Below are 20,167 nucleotides of genomic sequence, written 5' to 3'. Positions count from 1 at the left end.
GATTTCCATAATGTATTGTTGAAGAATCCCAGAGCTACAGCAACTCTGTACTCATGAACTCAAACATCCATTCTACCCCCTCTGGACATCTCTATTTGTATGCTCCAATGGCCTTGAACACAAGATATAAACTGAATTTATAATCTCCTCCTCAAATCTACTATATAAAGTTTCCCTGGCTGAGTGACTGGCACGAGCATCTGTCTGACAGACATACTCTGGGAGTCATTTTAGACTGTTTCGCCACTCCCCTATAGGCAACTGGTCATTTATTTTTGATTCTTCCTGCTTAACAGTTCTTATACTAATTACGTTTTCCGGCTCCACTGACTTAGTCACTTCTGAACTATTTGTTCAGAGACTGCCTCTAAAGTAATCTCTCCAGCAAAACTGGACAGGACTTCACTAGCTAGTTTTAATTCCTTTAGTGGCTTCCTACAGTGTTTAATAAAATCTAAATCTTTTACCACAGCTTCCAGTTGCCCCACTTCTGCAACTTTCCAGCTTCTGGTGGTTGGTTGTAAAGTGGAACCCTTGGCATTCCTTGGCTTGTAGACACATCACTCCAATCTCTGCTTCCATCTTCACATGATCTCTTCTTCATGTCTCTTTTGTGTGTCTTCACGTGACCTTCTTATAAGAACATGAGTCATTGGATTTAACACAGTATGAGCTCATCTTAACCAATTACATGGGCAAGACTCCATTTCCAAATAAGGTCACCTTCTGAGGTTCTGGATTGACATGAACATTTGGGGGACACCATTCAACAAAGTACAGTTACCTAATTTGGTAAAAGGATATTTGCAGATATAGTTAAGGATCTTAAAATGAGATCATTCTGGATTATCGGGTTGGGTCCTAAACCTGATGACAAATGTTTTTATAGGAGACACACAGAAGAGCAGGGAGCAATGTGAAGACAGATGCAAGGTCTGGAGTGACGTGGCCATAAGCCAAGGAAGCCAAGTTATGCCAGCAACCACAAGCTGTAAGAGACAAGGAAGGATTCTCTCCTTCGAGCCTCCAGGGTTAGTGTGGCCTTGCCAACACCTTGATTTTGGACTTCTGGCTTCCAGGACTATGAGAGACTAAATTTCCATTATTTTAAAGGTCTCCAGTTTTAGGTATCTGTTACAGTATCCGCAGGAAACTAATACAGAATTCACAGTGCACTGTATTCTTTCCCTTTAAGTAACCACCAAAACAAAAATCATTTCCATGAGTTTGATTCTGCTGTAAATAGATCTGAGTTCTTAGTAAACTGTAACACAGCATTTGCCTGATTTATTTGGGTGCATAATGGAAAGAGTTGATGTTCCTGCAGGGTCTGTGGGTAGGAAGTCCTTTCATGAAACTATCAATGTCATTGGTTGGCAGAAAACACTTCAAGGGAGAAATGGGGACGGATAGGATCTAGCACGTGGGGCATGGAAGGCAGAAGCCCTGCCTCTACCCGGTCCCTCACCACTTTTGCCTTGGGTATCCCGACCTCCTTCCCACAGTTGCCCTGCTGCTTGGGTGGGGCAAGTTCTGGGGGTCAAGAGAAAGCGTGCACGCTTCAGACTCGCCAGCTCATACTCCTACCTCGCCCCCCTCCCCCCCCCCCCCCCCCCCCCCCCCCCCCGCCCCCGTCAGCTTCGCTGGAAGGTAGGGAGGGAGCTCAAGCACCACCCACCATCCCCAAAGGAAGATGTGGTCCCCGCTTCCCGGTAGGGGGCTGAACCTCTGCAGTCCCCACTCCGGGGCTGGTGATGGCGAAGGGGGTCGGGGCCCGGCGCCCACCCGCGGATGACCGACCTGGGGGTACCGCCCACCCTCCCGGGCTGCAACGCTGCTACGTATGTGGGCGTCGGCTCGGTGTCCAATTTTCAACCCATTTCCGGGGCTAAAGCTACCCGCACTGGGGTGCCGCTTTCCCGCGCCGGGGTATGAGCGTGGCTAACTCCAGAGGCTCGGGCCGGGACTAGGAGACCGACGGCGTCCTCCCCTTACCCCCCCCCCGCGTACACGTCAACGCCGGCGTCGAGGAAGCGTCGTAATGCCTCGAAGAAGCTCGCCACCGAAAAAAAACCAGAACCCCGCCGCCGCAGCTGCCGACCGAGAAATCCCTGCCCCAAGCGCACGCTAGCCCTTACCGCAGGCTCAAGGCGAAGCCAAAAAGAGTCTCTTCATGGATGTATTCCAGGGGCGCGGGGGGCTGTGTCTAAAGGTTTGTTGGAGCCGGACCCTTGATAGAGCTGGGAGGCTGTGGCGCCTCACGCCACTCCCCGCCCCTGTCATTCCTAAGGTTCCACAGGTCTTGACGGTGGCAAGTCTGTCAGTCCTACTCGGCGGCCAGCTTCCCTTCCTCAATCGCTTGCGCCGGCCGGCCTAGCCCAAACGTCCGCTTCAGAGAGTTGGGAGGCGCAGCCGGAGCCGCGGCGGCTTGTGCGCGTCTATTAGTAGGCGCACGGTAGTGATGGCGGCGCTCAGTGAGACTTTCCTGTCACTGGATACTACTACTCCCAGCCCTCCTCAAAGCAGCCGGAGCAATCCCCCGGTCTTTAATTTACGAGTAACAATTTGACTTGCTCTGCTGCATGTCAGGTGGGACCGTGGAAAGTGTGGAGACGCCCCGGGGATTAAGCGATAGCAGCTTAAAAAGAAAAAAAGCCAAACAAATAAACAAAACCCACCCGCCCTAACAAACATGAGGCTACTGGAGAGAATGAGGAAAGAATGGTTCATGATTGGAATAGTATTGGCGATCGCCGGAGCAAAGCTGGAGCCGTCCATAGGGGTGAATGGGGGTAAGTGCTGCACCTCTGCATGCTCCACCGCGATTCCCACTTCAGAACTAATTTGCGAGTCTTGGGAAGGAGGGGAGACTGGAATCGGGGAGTGTCTGCCTCTCTTAGGGGCACTGACCAGTCCAAGGTGTCTTTTGGCCCTCTTGCTGATTTTTTAATTTGCCAGCCCCAGAGAGGATTTATAATTTGGAACGGGGCAAGGGAATTTGAACGCAGGTTGCCTTTTCCGCGAACGATCAATGAGTATCCTTAGTGTCAAGGAGTGAGGTTACCGAGAATGAAACTTATTTGCCTTCAAAGTAGCATCCTATCCCAAGGGACACTAGGTTGCCAGGAGTTCCTTATCTATCTTGGAGTGGACACCATTACCTTGTCTGTTTCCGACACTCCCCTCCCCCATGTTAAAAAAAAAAAAAAAAGGAGTGGAGGAAGAAAAAAGGACACCCATGCCTCTTCCAACTCAGATTTGTTGGCCCACATGTTGGAGGGTGATGATTTGCTGCAGTTGCTGCCGTTCCACAAACTCTCAAACCGACTGACACGTTGCACTCAACTGCTTCCTTGTGCTGCCGGGACTCAATTGCTACCTTTAGCAGTCTCACAGATCCAGGCTGTGTTAGACCATGTGTAGTGTGTATTTTGGCACGGAAATGTAGGCGGGCTAAAAATCACACTCAGATCTCTGAATTGTGGGATCCTTGTCATGTGTGGATGGGCACTGGTGGAAACGACTGGAAATATCGTTAGCCTTTCATGCCCCCCGACCCCCTCCTCCCACCCTTAGACAATCATGTCCCATAAACATTAATTGAATTTCTTCAGTTCATTGTCTGTTTGACTTTGTTTAGCAATTTTCACGCTTATTGACAGGTTTTACACATGCAAGGACAGATAAGAACCGAAGTGAGCACACACAATCTTTATGCTAGGAAGCTGTCAGGAGGATACTTGAAGTTATTTGAACCTTTTTGTTCAAACATGATGGAAGTGAATGAAATGATCTCTCAGGAGAACAGTGGTTCTTTCTACCCTCCTACCCTCAATACCTCCATTTAGAGGTAGCTTCAGAGAACATTTAAAAGGAATTTTTTGGACAAAGGTAGTGGGGATTCAAACTTTTTGGTTTATTTTATGTTCTTTTCTTCTATGTTCAACTTAGTACAAAATGTGGAGGGTGGGTAACTGTGAGAGTAAAGCTGTTTGGGGTTACCCCGCTGAAGATACCAGTTTCTCATTTGACATAGTTTCTCTGTGAGCTTTGGGGAAACTTGTGAAGGTTGGTATTTAGGTTCTGTCCAATGAGTTCCCCTGTCCCTGCAGCTAGCCAGGTAGTAAGAATGTTAGAGAGCGTCTTTGTGGTGATCTGGAATGTACATTTCACTAGCTTCACTTGCAGACTTTATAGCTTCTAGGGTTAGATCTCTGATTCGCTCAGTGTTAAGGTGAAATTACAGGTGATGTGTGATCTTTAAGTTGAGATCTGCAGAGACTAGGTTTGGTAAAATTCCTTTTCTCTTATATTCCTAGGCTGCTCAGTGGGAAGGAGAGCTGTCGATTGCTGAATCATTTCCCTAGGGCTTCCCCACAGTGGTGCGTGTGAGATGGATTCTGTAATCTTATTTGTTCCCTCAGACTCTGCTTCTTGAAGTTTTGGGAATTATTGTATCTTAGAAATATTGTTTCCCATTTTCACTAGTCCTTATGCCATTGATCTAGGAGAGTTCATTTGTTTGTTTAATTATAAAAGAGGAGACTTAAGAGCTGAGGGAACTTTATTTTAAGCTAACATGCTTCTTTTACAGCTGAAGATACTGAGACCTCAGGTCATGTGACTCACCCTAGGTCAGGTTAGCTAGCTTAGGGAAGAGGAAGGACTGGGGACCAGGATTCCGCTTTATTTCATACCAGTTGCAACATCCATCCAAATATTCTTGGCAAAAATCACTAAAAATGAATAACCGTTATAAAGAAAGGCTCTCTGTAATAAAGACGGTTTCCATGCCCTGATTTTTAGGCCAAAAGAAGCTGAGCAGAATCAGGTAATATTAGACAACCGTGTATTCATGTGATTTTTTGAGATCTGTCCAAGTGTAAAAGTTACTGTTTCTAAAAACAAAAGTTAAACAAACAATTGTTTGGGATTTCATATATAAGCTGTCAGGCTAAGTTCTTCGTACTTCAGTTGACCTTCCCACCTGTAAAACTTCTTCAATAAAAACAAACTTCCTAATAGTACCAAATAACACTTTGACCCCATCAGTTAAAACAAGAAAAATCTGGGAACAAGGAGAGTAATGGTGGCTGAGAGTGGTCTGTCCTCTTTTGCTCTACAGAATGATCTAAAGCACCTCTTTTTGCTTGTCACTTTTAGTCAGAAGTTCCATTTTTGAGTCTGTACACTAGAATGCGTGTGCATTTTTAATGTGCTCACATTGACTGAACAATTTTCAGTCGAACAGTTTTCTAGACATTCTTTTCTCTTCAGTAGAAAGTTTTGATTGTTTTCAACTTAAGATGCTCACTTCGCCTTTACCTGGATCAATACCTTAATGACTCTATTTTGAAGTGTAAGACTTCTACACTTAAAGGATCACACCTTTGCTCTGCCCTCCCTTTAAAAACAACCTTTATAGCCAGTGGGTGCGTTATGTATGGCAGGAAATTTATAGAGGTAGGAACCCTGAAGTGAGAGAGGTTGAATGACTTTCCATATGGGAAAAAGTATAACAGGTACTAGCATGGAAAATTTAATTTTTAGTTCCCTGTTCTTTTTACTCAGTTACATTTCATTTTAAAATATATAGAAGGTTGAAAGTAAAGAGCCACAGGAGATGTAAATTGTAGATCCTGAGGTGTAGATACTCTGTTTCATTTCCACCCAGGGGAGCCCTGAGCTATGCACATCTTAGAGTTTACCAGAGTTCAACACTGTGCCATTCATTCTCCAAGAGAAAGGCTTACTTCTTTGGAAGTACAGATTAAGCGTCTCATTTCTACCTGCATCTTAACTAACATTTTTGCCATTAATAAGACATAAATCCTAAAAAGGAAATTGCTTCATTTTTGCATTAAGAAAACATAACCAGAAACATGCTACTGTATAAACTTAAGAATATTAGCATGAATACCTTAGATTAGGTTTAGGAATGATATTTACTAGATGATAAGTAGATTTGATAAAACAGTAATAGTTCCTTGCATTCCTGAACATTCCAGATCATCTTCTTTCCCCACACTCCACTCCCACATTAAAAAACATGGGTTTGAAGTCCTAAAATCGCTTCATTTTTTACGGCCAATTTTTCTTTTGATGTTGCTACTCGATTCCATTTTCACTGATAAACATTTTTTTTTTTTTTGCTTTGGTTTAAGGAAGAGTTAAAACTTATATTTCCACTTTGCACTTTGTAGCCTTCTCAAGATCTGAATCTGGTTATTTTCATGACTTGGAGGATGTAATCATTACCTTGGAGAGGGGCCACATACCATTTCATAGCGTAGTTTCAACTCTCACCTCTGTGCAAATATTTACCAGCTTTTTATTTCAGCCCTGCCTGCTTCTAGTTCTGCATTCATTCACACCGTGGGCAATCCATTAGCAGCTGTCTCAAAGGGGCCTTAGGTTTCCCCAGATCAGAATTAATTCCTCCTTCCCTTTTAAAAAGATACATCGTAGGTAGCCCTGGAAGAGCCTCACCAGGTCCTTTCTTGGATTAGTTATCTGGATGTGCATCTAATACAAAAAAAGCAATATAAAAATAAACAGTATACCCTGTCTCTAGGATTTAAAACATTCAAAGTAAGGAATCATTCCACTGAATTATGCCAGTTACTTAATAGCTGCCATGTGTATTTATATATATATGTGCATGGAGTGTAGGAAGAGTTACCTTCTTAAAAAATCCAGTTGTTGGCTAGCTAAGGTAGATGCTTTAGCTGCCCCAAAGAAACATGTGGTCTAAGTCAATGCCATGTGCTTGCTATGGAGATGCATCTTTGGACACATCGCCTAGCTCTTGCTTGCAAATATACTGCTAACTATAACCCATCCTATAGAGGAAATCTGGGGTACCACTGTGGATGGAAGCACAGTTGACAAAAATGGGTCTCACAAAAAGCAAGGGGTTGGAGGAAAAGAAAAAGGATATGAGTTTGAAAAAAAACAAACAGGATATTAAAAATTCCTGGAAGGCATTTACTTCCAAAACAAGCCAGATTCCTTGACTTTCAAATCTGCTCCTGAATCGCCTTCCTCAGCTTTTGAGGAAATATTATTTTGAAGTGTGAGCAGCTGAGACAGATTCACTCACAAGTATGGGGGGAAAAATGTACTTCTTTTTAAGTTTTGAACCACTTTCACTGCCCTGAAGTGTAATGCCTCTTTCCCTGCCTTCTCCCTTTTGCTGCCTTTTCTCAGATCACAGCAAAATGATTTGAGTAAATGCCAGGTATCTAGAAGAATGTATTGCAGTGTTTTTTTTTTCTTTTTTCCAGCTTTATTGAGATATAATTAACATATAACATTGAATAAGTTCAAGGTGTACAATGTGATGATTTTAAATATGCAAAATGATTACCACAATCAAGTTAGTTAACACATCCTTCACCTCACATAATTATCTTTTTTTTTTTAACATCTTTATTGGAGTATAATTGCTTTACAATGGTGTGTTAGTTTCTGCTTTATAACAAAGTGAATCAGTTATACATATACATATGTTCCCATATCTCTTCCCTCTTGTGTCTCCCTCCCACGCTCCCTATCCCACCCCTCTAGGTGGTCACAAAGCACCGAGCTGATCTCCCTGTGCTATGCAGCTGCTTCCCACTAGCTATCTATTTTACGTTTGGTAGTGTATATATGTACATGCCACTCTCTCACTTTGTCACAGCTTACCCTTCCTCCTCCCCATATCCTCAAGTCCATTCTCTAGTAGGTCTGTGTCTTTATTCCCGTCTTACCCCTAGGTTCTTCATGACCTTTTTTTTTTTTCTTAGATTCCATATATATGTTAGCATACGGTATTTGTTTTTCTCTTTCTGACTTACTTCACTCTGTATGACAGACTCTAGGTCCATCCACCTCACTACAAATAACTCAATTTCGTTTCTTTTATGGCTGAGTAATATTCCATTGTATATATGTGCCACATCTTCTTTATCCATTCATCTGTTTATGGACACTTAGGTACTGCAGTGTTTGAGGAGCTCTTTGTTTCTTTTATTCACTGATGTGCTACAAATGCCTAAAATGTAGCATTGTGGTTGCTCAATGAATATTTGTTGACTGACTGAGTGGTGATTTTTCCCCAGCTTGGTCTTATTTGCTGAGCAGTATCTATTGGCACGGTGGAGGGTTACAGGCAATGGAGGAACCATGATGTGGTCCTGTTGTTTGGCTTGAGGGAATGTGTTCATTTCCTAGCGCTGCCACAATAAATTACCACAATCTGGGTGGCTTCAAACAACAGAAATTTTTTTCCCCAGAAATTACTCTGGTGGCTAGAATTCAGAAATCAAAATGTCGGCAGAGCCAACATTTACTATGGCAGATAAAATTAGAGGACCTAATATGGAAAAATGTGGCCTATTTGCTCTCCCGTGTGAGAGCAGCATTTATTTTCATTTTTCTGCTCTGAGGATACTGTGCTGCACTGGACAACCATGGTCTTCGCCTTCTGGAAAATCCTCTCTGGAGTTAGGCTGCATCACAGAAAACACTTAACTCTGTCAGGACATTAGTATGTTAGCGGCGACACTGAGATTTAAAGTACCATTTATTCTCCTCAAATGGATTCTCCTTTCATATCAAGTTATCTACAGGAAATGCCTATCTAACAGTGACTCATTTCTCTCTCTTTAGGACCACTGATGCCAGAAATAACTGTCTCCTACATTGCTGTCGCAACAATATTCTTTAACAGTGGATTATCATTAAATACGGAGGTACTGTCAACTATGGGGCACATGAAAAGCAGGGAGAAAAATTTAATTCGTGCTTACTCTTGAAATTTCAGATTCCTTTTGTAAAGCCGTGTGTAGGTACTGTCTGAAGCTTCACTATCACAGAAGAGAATTTGGACTGCAGCAAAGGACTTGCATTTTGTACCTATGTATTATAGATACTGCATAGCTGGGCGGCATGGAGAATAAGGGTGTGTTTATAGCGGTTATGTTTTCAGTACAACAACTGAACTGAAACATCTACTTCAGGTCTTCCTCAGATTGTGGTGGTCACTATAGTGGCACTGAGGCACACTGGAGCTATTGATGTTTAGTTAGGTTTCCACAACTTGTGGATCATCTTTTGCTTCTAGGACCTATGCTGCTCAAGTGATGCTTGTTATGTTATAATTTTTAACTAATTTTTTTAAAAGTATATTCTTTGCTGGTATATCTGTTACGTATTAATAAATGTTTTAAGAGAAATGCTGGAATTTTTCATACTAAGCCACAATCTATTATGAAGACACACAGGTAATGTTATTTACTGATCTAGGTGTCACTAAATATGGAATTCTTATAGAATTAAACAAATCCAGGCATTTTTACATCCAAGAGAGGAATGCGTAGAATTTATGATTCTCTTTTGAATTGTAGTAGAAGAAAAAAAGAGGAGAAAATACCTATTTACTTTTGAAGAAATTACGTTGAGTTTCTAAAGTTGTCATTCTAAGATGCTTATTCTTATGTAGATAGGGAAATCGTACTATGTCAGGATTTTGGGTTTTTTTAGAAATGGCTGTAAAATTTGTTTCAGCATTATGTCTTGCCTTTATTTATTTTAAGTTTATTTTCTTTGAAGTGTGCTTTGAATGAAGACCAAATTTAGTTACCTTCTTCTTTGACCATCCTAGTAGTGACGTGGAAAAAGCATGGTTTTACTAAATTTATGTATTCTGTAGTTGTCAGGTTGGTATAAATCTTATCAATGGGGCATTTTTGATGTAAATGGGATCCCCGTGTAGTGTCTGAGAAATTTTGTCTCAAGAATTTGAAATATTCTCACTAATTACTTGCTCTTTTGAAAACGGACCTAGAACGGGATTTCCTAAATACGTTGAATTCTAGTTTTTGGAAATTATATTGCCACGAAAGGACTATGATTAGTGCTGAAGGGGGCCCAGGCTTTTTCTGTCAACACCTGAGTTCTCCTACTGGTTCTGAAATGTGAGACCCGGTGATACAGAAAGATAGTTGCCACTCCCGTGGTGCTGGACTGATCTTCCCTGGAGGTCTTCCTGCTGGCCTTGGCTGATGCTCTTTGTGGAACAGCTGCCTTACCCGAGTCCTCTACTTGGGACGTTGCTCTAACTACGTCCCCTGATGGCTGCTTAATGGCTCCAGCTGTTCTTTATGCCATGGGAAATCCGGCAAGATTTGATTCTCTCACTCCTTTAGCTTCTTGCTTAATGCTATTCTGTCAAGCAGCCAACTTTGCGGGATGGAGGAACTGAAGAAGGAAGAATGTCATACTTACCAGCATTTCTCTAAGGACCGAATTCTTCTGTAAGCACCTAGGAAACCTTCAGAATCATCCAGCTAATTTGGATCTAACGATGAAATGCCTTGATCCTGTGCTTTATTGTGGTATCTAAGTAGCCATCAAAGCCACTTCTTCCATGTTAAAGGCCCTTTACAAACTAATACAACATTAAGTCATTTTCAACATCCGTTTAACTTAAGATGCCCTAGATTGCATCATGATGGAATGTTAAGCCATCTCTAAGCCCTGTTAATTTCCCGGGCAACCAAACAGTTGTAAGTTAGGAGGTAGTGAACTTCTTGTTATTTGTTTTCTAGTTAACAATCTTAAACTAATTTCAGCTCGGACTACTATTTTTGTATCCTGTTAGGTCCTGGAACAGTGCATTTTTGCACACAGGAGACAGCAGGTTATAATTAACTTGCGTTTATTTGAAAGCATTTACATTGGCCCCACTCAAGTTTGATTTATAGTGAACATTTCATGTAGTATTACTTATACATTGATGTAATGATGTGTATTCTAAAATTTGTTTTGTTCATTTATTAAAGTTATAAAGGACTCTATGTTAATACTTCATGCTAAAAAGCATGCTAAATCATTTAATGCTAAATCTTCGGTTTTATGACTGTTGATTTCTAGTTTGTGACATACCTGTTGAAATGGTTTCTGAAATTTTGTTGTAGTGAAATGAAATAAGGTCACATTCGAAGTATATTTCATATTTAGCTAAATTCAGACCTACAGTTTCAGAGGATTTGTTACTTAAGAGACTGTGATAAGACCAATCTCATTTAAACAAGTACCTATTTAGCGCCTGTGGCCACAAGGCACTGCCACCTTGTGCACTTGTACTTGGCTCGACACAGAAGCAAAGATGAACAGGAAACTCCGGGCCTGAAAAGGGTCCCCACTAGGCCAGAATATACCGGCTTTCCTTTATTTTCCTAAACAGATCATTTTTTAAAAATCCCATCAGCTTAGAAATAAATACAGCAAATTCTAAACTTGAGGCTCTTGCTGCTTGTCTCCAGCCCAGAGCTATGAGGCTGACTCTCAGAAAGCAAATCCAATAAAGGTCAAATAAGGGTTAGGAGGGAAATTGGTATGTAATGAAAATATTTCTAAGTCCCAGTCAGAGCCTCTGATTTTAAGCGATTCTTGATGCTGTCAGTGAGGCCCTGGTATGCGGAGTATCTCCTTAAGTTTATTTTAATGGAATTCGACCTGTATTACATGTGAATAAATAAAATGTCATGTGGAATCAACTCTTCAATTATTCATGATGGTATTTATTTGAGTATGTGGCCCTCAATTCTACATGGATATGTATGGAATAATACTATTTTGAATTTTATAGTGTTTACTTGCTTTTTCTTTTCCAGGGCAAGCTTATTTTATCTTTAAGGTTGTATGAAGAAGATATAGAAAATATAGAACACTGGGTTTTTGTGACAGTCTTGAAAATCTTTCTTGGAAACACTTCCTGTCTGTTATTTGCCTGTTGTCAAGAGGCCCCTGAGGACCCAACATAGTGGCCCCTTGTGATTCATTTTGCTGGGTTCTTTACTGTTCCATTATTTTGATACAATATCAGTTGTTTCTACTGTCATTTTTCAGATCAACTAGTGTTTTCTAACCACATTTTATTTTTTATAACTTTTTTCATGATTACAAAAGTAGTCTTTCCCCATGTAGAAAGATTAGAAAGAATAAAAATAACTGCTATTAACATTTGTGTGTATTTTAGCCCATTTTTCCCTAAACGTATTTTTTATATAGAGACTACTTTAAAAATAAAATATTTAAAAAATTGTATATATGTATATATGTGTATATATGTATACACATACTTGCATAAATATACACATACATACACACATACAATTTTATTTTTAATACATGACAGTGTATAATACTAATTTTCCATGTAATATATTTCATTTAATTTTTCTTCATATTTGAAAATAAGATAATTTATATTTTATTTACTTTTATGAACATAAATCAAAAGGTACAAAAGTATATACGATGAGAAGTCTTCTTTTTACCCCTCTACTAAATATTCAGTTCTCGTCTCTGGAGGCAACCAATGTTAACAGTTCCTGTGTATCTTTCTGGAGATAGTCTATGCAAAACATACATATGTGTATCACCCCCTGCCCCTGTCAAACTGTGGTGTTTTATACCGTTTGCCACCTTACCTTATTTTACTCAAAACACATATCTTGGAGGTTGTTTCATATCAACACGTAAAAAACTCCCTGTTTCTTTTTGGATGCTGAAAAATATTCCATTTTTGAATGTGTCTTGATATATTTTCCTCATCTTCTCTTGAATGGCATTTAGGTAACTTATGGGGTTTTGCTATTATAAACATTCTGCAAAGGATAACCTAAAAATATGGCATTTCCTACATTTGGGAATATGTATGAAGGATTAATTCCTCGAAGTAGGATTGCTGGGTCAGATGATATGTGAAGTTTGAGTTGTGAGAGATAGTCCAAGTACCTAGAAAGGAGGCAGGTGCTGGGTAAGTGTTTGCCGCCTGAAGGAATGAGTTGCTAGGTTGGACTCGTAGGCTGTGCCAATGAGACACCTGTTGGTTAAGTAGGGAGAGACCCTGAACTTCTACATCCTTGTCTACACAGTTTTAACATAGTTTCTAATAGCTCTTAACACTCTGTTGCTACCTTAAGTTATTTAGTTATTTCCTCACTTTTGGACATATAAGTTTAAAATCTGTTTCCAGATTTTACTGTAATAGATAATGCTGTGACTATCAACCAATTCTATATATAAATGCTTGTAACCACTTTTTATATCCTTAGGAGAAATGCCTAGACATAAAATTTCAGGGTCCAAGAATATGAATCCTATTATAGTCCTTGAGATATTCTCCCAAATTCCTTTTCAGAAAAGTTAACAGCGTTTTATATTCCTATGAGAAGTGTATGCAAATGCCTTTGTTACTGCCTTCTGGCTAATCATTTTATTTTCATTTTTTGAAAATAAAAAACCCACTGATATTTATTTGGTTATTTAAGAATGCCTCTGAGTGTATTTGAGTGAGATTTGGTTTCAAGACTGCTGAGAATTCTTGGAACTACTGGTGCTCAAGTTTTCGCTGGGGTGCAACTTCTGGTTCATTGTAAAGATGGCTCCTTTTATGTTAGCTCTGATCCATGGACCCAGTGTGGCCTTCAGTCTGCACAGTGTTTTCCAGTTGCCCTGCATTAGACCCAGATTTCCAGAAGTTCCATAGATGCCATTAGGGACGTATGTGATTAAACTGGAACTGCTGTGTAACATGAAGGGAGATTAATGGTGGGAGCTAATGAGACAGATTGCAGAAAGTGGTGACCAGTGAATGAGTCTGCATTAACCTACTGTTTATCACACCATGAACTTTGGCTAATGTCTCTGAGGCTAGTTCATGACTTACTTGAACTAAGGGAGGTGGGGGACATGACAGTGCTATGTTTATAAACCAGTGAATCTCTGGCAACTTTGAATGTGTTTAATGACTGCCTGCATGTTTTATATTCTACTACTTTCTGAATTTGTTTTATTTTTGCTGAATAACCACATAACTCAAAGAAATTCAAATGTAAACGCTTGTTGGTTTGTACATATTGAAATCCCAAAGTTTACCGGAGTATCCTTTTTTAGCTGTGAGACTTACAATATGTGCCTGGTGTGTCATGATTCGTGCAAATCTTTTCTCTCCTGGGGCAGTGGTGTGACATGGTGGGAGAAGCAGGAGTGAGTGGGTTTGATAGAATGCCAGAAATGGGTTTGATTCTGAGCTTCACTCTCAATCTCAATTTCCTCATCAGTACAATAGGGATAATAATACCTTCCTAACTGGGTTGTTTTCAGGATTAAATGAGATAACATACATAAAGTGGCAAGCTCAGAGCATGGCACAGAGCTGCTATTCAGTAAATGTTAATAAAGAAATCTAGTGAGTAGATTTTGGGGAAAAAGCCCTTTTGAATTGTAGAATATTGTTGGGGAAAACATTTTTAAAAATTATGATTTGTGTGTAGATTTAGTAACATCTTGCCAAATTGAGGCCTTGCTAGGTCTGGTGTAATGAACAGAGGTTAATTATCAAATTTAATTAAAATTCTAGGTCCTGCCAAAATTTTTAAACAAGAGTTTGTTTTAAATAGTTAAACATACATGTTTGTTTGCAGTGTCAACAATTCTGAAATCTATACTAGTGTAAAGGTAGTTAGCTTAGTCCTGTTCCAGAATTTTACAAATCTGAATTGTTGGGGTATACTGTATTTGAAAGAAATTAGAATGCTTCAGAAATTTTATAGAAAAATACTTTATCATGAACAACTTTTTTTTTCTTAAAGTCTGTCTCTTATGCATATGCTTATAGGTAAAAATTTTAGCTATGAAATAACTCCACATTGATGGATATTAACTAGACTTATTGTGGTGATCATTTTTCAGTATACACAATGAATGTTCATGTTGTATACCTAAAATTAATATAATGTTATATGTCAATTATATCTCAATTTAAAAAAAACCTAATTCATGTGATGTTGTTTTGGTAGCAGTCTGTCTTCAGAAATAGTTTTCTTACCTTTGTTATTTTGTGTCCTTCATTTTCACAGGAGCTGACAAGTGCTTTGGTGCATATAAAACTACATCTTTTTATTCAGATCTTTACACTTGCATTCTTCCCAGCAGCAATATGGCTTTTTCTTCAGCTTTTGTCAATCACACCCATCAATGAATGGCTTTTAAAAGGGTATGTTTAAATATTTTGAAGGGTCCACTTTTAATGGGGTATCTTTAGTAACATTATTATTTCTGTGGCAACTATACACAAAAGGGCTTATGTGTCATATAAGGAAATAAAAACACTTATAACATTATTATTATTCTTTAAAGTGATAGTGTTTCACCAAGGAACTTCATTAAAGAATTTTATAACAAGAATCTTAAAATATACACTCTTGCTAAATGATAATGTTCTAGGAGAGACAATTTTCTGTTGGGAGAAAAATGGAAGGCACTACAGGATGTAAGGTCTGTGTGCATGTGTGTAATGTAGGCTGTCAATTGGGTGCTTTACCTTTTGTGTTCTATATCTTACCAAACGTATACAGATACTGGCTGACTATAATATGTGTTTTTAAAATGCATAGGAAAGAAAAAATATATAGAGGGGACAAACATTTACTTTTTCACTTGTTCTGTTTTATGTTTGATAGGATAATTGAATTAGCAATAGATTTTTTTTCATGTTATTTTTTTCATTTATTTTTTTCATTTATTTTTTTAACATCTTTATTGGAGTATAATTGCTTTACAATGGTGTGTTAGTTTCTGCTGTAAAGCAAAGTGAATCAGCTATACGTATACGTATATTCCCATATCTCCTCCCTCTTGCATCTCCCTCCCACGCTCCCTATCCCACCCCTCTAGGTGGTCACAAAACACCGAGCTAATCTCCCTGTGCTATGCAGCTGCTTCCCACTAGCTATCTATTTTACATTTGGTAGTGTATATGTATCCATGCCACTCTCTCACTTCGTCCCAGCTTACCCTCCCCCCTCCTCGTGTCCTCAAGTCCATTCTCTACGTCTGCATCTTTATTCCTGTCCTGCCCCTAGGTTCTTTTTTTTAAAATTTTTTTTAGATTCCATATGTATGTGTTAGCATATGGTATTTGTTTTTCTCTTTCTGACTTACTTCACTCTGTATGACAGTCTCTAGGTCCATCCACCTCACTACAAATAACTCAATTTTGTTTCTTTTTATGGCTGAGTAATATTCTATTGTATGTATGTGCCACATCTTCTTTATCCATTCATCTGTCTATGGACACTTAGGTTGTTTCCATGTCCTGACTGTTGTAAATAGAGCAATAGTTTTTTATTAGAATCTTTTCTCCCATTTAAAATGTTGCCATGTTTGTTAAAAGGATTTAATGATTTTTAAAAATTATTTGAAGTGGTTTAAAACTAACCACATTTTAGCATCATGGTATAACAACTATTACACTGAACTTAAAGCCTAAAGATTGCATTCTGACCTTGTCCCTAAGTTGCTATGTGACTTTGAGGAAAGTCATTGAATAGTCTTGAACCTCAATTTCCCTGTGTATAAAGTAAGGATAATCATACTTTTATTGCCTGCTTAGTAATGCTGTGGGGATATCAATTGAGATCACTTATTCATTCATTTATTCAAGTCATTTATTCAGCTCCTTCTATATGCCAGGAATTATCATAGGTATTGGAGAAACAACAGTGAACAAAATTGGCAAGTTAGTTTTGCATGTCAAGGGCACTCTAGGTGTGATTGTCAATAAATAAGTAAATAGATGATCAAGATAGAGATAAGTGATCTGAAGTAAAACTGTGTGATATGGATGGTTGAGGGGACAGGCTGGTGATTAATTTAGACTGCAGAGTTCTGGGGGCAGAATGTTCTAGGTAAAGGAAACAAAATGTGTAAGGACTGGAACAAGCCTGGTGTATTCTAGGGTCAGGAAAGTGAAAATGATGGCCAAAGCCTAATGATATAGAGGACGAATAATGTGACTTGGGGTTGGAAAGATGGATAGGACCCTGGTCATGCAGAGCCTTGTAGGCTTGTAAAGCATTCAGTTTTTATTTTGAGTGCTGCAGGAAGCTACAGGAGGGATTTAAATGAGAGAGTAATATGGTTCTGATTTATGTTTGCAAATGATTCTTCTAGTTCCTGTATGAAGAATAGATAGTAGAAGAGCCTGAGAGAAAACTAGGAGACCAGCTTGTAGGCTAGTGTGATGAGGGAGCAGCTCAGAAGAAAGAAATGGATGTATGGAGGATATATTTTAAAATTAGGGCTCTCAGTATCCATGGCTGGATAGGTTGTGGAGAGAGAAGGCCAGGGAGGAGTCTGGATTTGGGGTATGAACCACTGGCTGATTGACGGCATCATTTTCTTAGCTGGGAGAGAAATAGGTTGGGACGAGAGCGGGAAATCAAGAGTGCTGTTTTGGCCAGATTGAGTTTGAGAGAATGAACATAAAATTTCACCAGAAAGCGTAAAATGCTACATAAATGTGATGACATCATTTTAGAGCAACAAGGTATGATGCATATAAAGAACCAGTATTTACCAAGTATCTGCCCTGTATAGAGCACTCAAGAAATTGGAAGATATTAACTCATTTTCATTGTATTCAGGGAACTTCCAATTTAGTTGGATAGGTAGGATATATATACATATATATAAAACAGTAACCAATAAAATGGGGCAGCATATGATTTGTTAGATAAGTGGTGTAATCAGTTAAAGGGGAAGAGGTTCAGCAGGGGTTGTGTACTCCTAAAGAAGAGAATTCAAACATGAGACATTAGTGGGAGACAAAGATAAAAAGTTTCCTTAAGGCCAAGTTGCAAGAGACTGGAACTACTGGGCTGAGGAGTTTGAGTTTGAATCTGTAGATGATGCAGAGTTCTTAAATGTGCTAAACAAGAGAACCACATGCTAAAAAATGGTCATTAAAGAAGATTATCTGATAGTATTGTCCTGGGTATATAAGCAGAGCAGAGTAGAGTTTGTAATCACAGTATGCTAAATAAAAAAAAAGCATACAATTCTCAGCTCAGGATATTAAACTTAATGGAGTACAAACTTAGTCTACCTCACTTAGAGAAAGCTCTTCCTCACTCACTTTTTCTCCCTTCCCCTCGCAGTTTGAGAGTACACACTTAGTATGTTAACTGGAGGGAATTGCCGACTTCTACATCAAGATCCTGTTTAAATCACTGAGATAAATGTATTCTGAGCACACACTCCTTACCTTGCTGTGTTAAAGAGGAAGAGTGAAGGTAGAGAGAGCACTGAGTAAGCGTTTAGAAATGTCCAGACTTGGCGAAAAGCATCTGAAGGGGGATAATGACAACAGTCATGGAAAGGAATGGAAAGTTGGTTGTGGTGATTGTTTGGTTTATTAAGAGTGAGTGGAGCTCCACTTAACTCCAAAGTTTCAGACTGGATCATTAGGAAAAAAACTGTCCCATTGGCAGAAATAGGTTAATTGAGAGGCAAAATTGATTTCTTAGAAAATACATAAATTCAACATTAGACATGTTTTGTTTATGGTGGCAGTCATAGGCAGCTATGGATTTGGGAATGGAGGTTAGGGTTAGCAATAGAAATTTGTAAGTATTCATATAGATTCAGATTTGCAAATAATATTGAGAAGAAGACAGGAAAAAACTTGAATGGGCTGGTTTAAAAGACAGGAGATAAATTAGAATGATACTGTACTATGGCAACCAAGAGAATAGAGTGCTTTGAGAAGCAAGGAGGTAAGGAGAATGAATATAGGGAAAAGGATGTTGGATTTGATGATTGAGAGATTGCTGGTTACTTATAAGGTTACTGCTTTTACTAGAAGGGACATAAGTCAGATTCCAGGGGAGTAAAGAGAGAATGAGCTTTGGGGTCATGGAGGTAGAGCACAACAGTGAGCCACAGTGGAAAAAGTATGATTACATCCTGAGGAGGCAACAGTACTAATTTTGAGGTTAGTTACCTACATTTGTGTGTTGAATATTCTGCCTCCTTGAAGGCAGGAATGATGTCTTATACTTTTTTTTATACCCTTGTGTAGTGTCCTACCTGTAGAAAGTATATGTATTCAGTATATATCTTAGAGATTTTTTTTTTAAGATATGGAGAACTCTCCTTCTTTGTACATAGAGGGGAAGAGGCCAGATGAGAGGGAAAGATGGAAAAAGTTAGATTGAAAATACCTGAGAGGACCTGTTCCTTGTATTGGTGGTAGAGAAGCCAGAAGGCAGAGAGCCTGGAGGGGTAGGCCATGGTAAGGCTTCAGCCCTGGATTACAGAATAAAAGTTTAACCCAAGATAGGTGATTTTGTGAGTTTGGTCATATTATTTAACTCCTTTCTTAACTTCAGTTTTTGGAAAAATGAGAAAAATAATAGTATTTATCTTAAATACTTGTGAGGAATAAATGAGTAAAGTGTCTAGAACAGTATCTACTACAGATGGTAAAATCTCAGTAATATTAGTGATGTTGATGGTAATGATCACAAGGAAGGCTCAGAGATTGGGAATTCATAATCAGATAGACTACTTCATCACTTGGGAACACAGACCTTAAAAGAAGACCACGTTAAAGTGAATTGAACTGGAAGTTCCCTATAAGTTTTTTTCTTAAGTTTTCAGTCAAAAATTAATGAAAACTTTTTATTTTTTCTTACTTCAGAGCCAATATAAATTCATTGCATAAAGATTAGACAATATATTATTACAAAAGTGAATAAAAATGACCTGTGATCCTACATTCAAAATATTAGTCAGATACTCTGTGTCATTGATTCCTTGTATAAACTTTCCACTTTAGTTGGGCTTTGTCCCCAGAATATATATTCTGTATGAATGCTGAGGAATGTTTTTTATCTTTAATACTTGGATTTACTACTCATAATTTCATTTGCTTGTCATGCAATGTGTTTTCTATTCTAAACTAAGAGAATAGAATTCTTGTCACGATCTTGGGAGTATACACATAGTTTAATAAAAACCAAATTTAGAATAGACACTAGAATTTTCTATAGGGTCTGAATCTAAGAAGTACATGATTGTGTCATGCCTATTTTTATAATGATATTACAACAGCATGAAAATGTCATTTATGAGATGAAAGTTTGAGAATTGCTGTTATGTGGAAAAGAATCTGCAAGAGGTTTTAAAGTTTTATTTTTGCCAAAAACCTTCCTATAAAAAATGTAAGGAAAAGATACCTGAAAATAACTGACTATATACACTTACCAAATGATTAACCATTTTGGTTATCTTTCAATGACTACACTCACCATAACCTGACTGTTTT

The 20,167-nt window shown here is 38.9% G+C and overlaps 1 protein-coding gene across 5 annotated transcripts in view; it reads left to right on the top strand.

Moving 5' to 3' along the window:
- The first annotated feature begins 2,454 nt into the window (after positions 1-2,454).
- The window catches only part of SLC10A7 (solute carrier family 10 member 7), a 253,249-nt gene continuing 235,536 nt past the window's right edge, over positions 2,455-20,167 (top strand). For 3 of the 5 annotated variants that reach the window (XR_005020096.1, XM_036853916.1, XM_036853917.1), the window contains exons 1-3: positions 2,505-2,792; positions 8,656-8,738; positions 14,916-15,052. Coding sequence is in view for 4 of the 5 variants with exons in the window: in XM_036853916.1 (XP_036709811.1) it covers positions 2,693-2,792; positions 8,656-8,738; positions 14,916-15,052 (320 nt within the window). In the remaining variant the exon portion in view is untranslated. Of the gene's footprint in view, positions 2,793-8,655; positions 8,739-14,915; positions 15,053-20,167 lie in introns of all 5 variants that reach the window. The other 2 variants (XM_036853914.1, XM_036853915.1) reach the window with 2 other exon arrangements.

This window comes from Balaenoptera musculus, chromosome 5 (assembly GCF_009873245.2).
Source record: "Balaenoptera musculus isolate JJ_BM4_2016_0621 chromosome 5, mBalMus1.pri.v3, whole genome shotgun sequence".
NCBI lineage: Eukaryota > Metazoa > Chordata > Mammalia > Artiodactyla > Balaenopteridae > Balaenoptera > Balaenoptera musculus.
The sequence above is the reverse complement of the archived record's forward strand: the minus strand, read 5'-3'. Positions and strand labels throughout refer to the sequence as shown.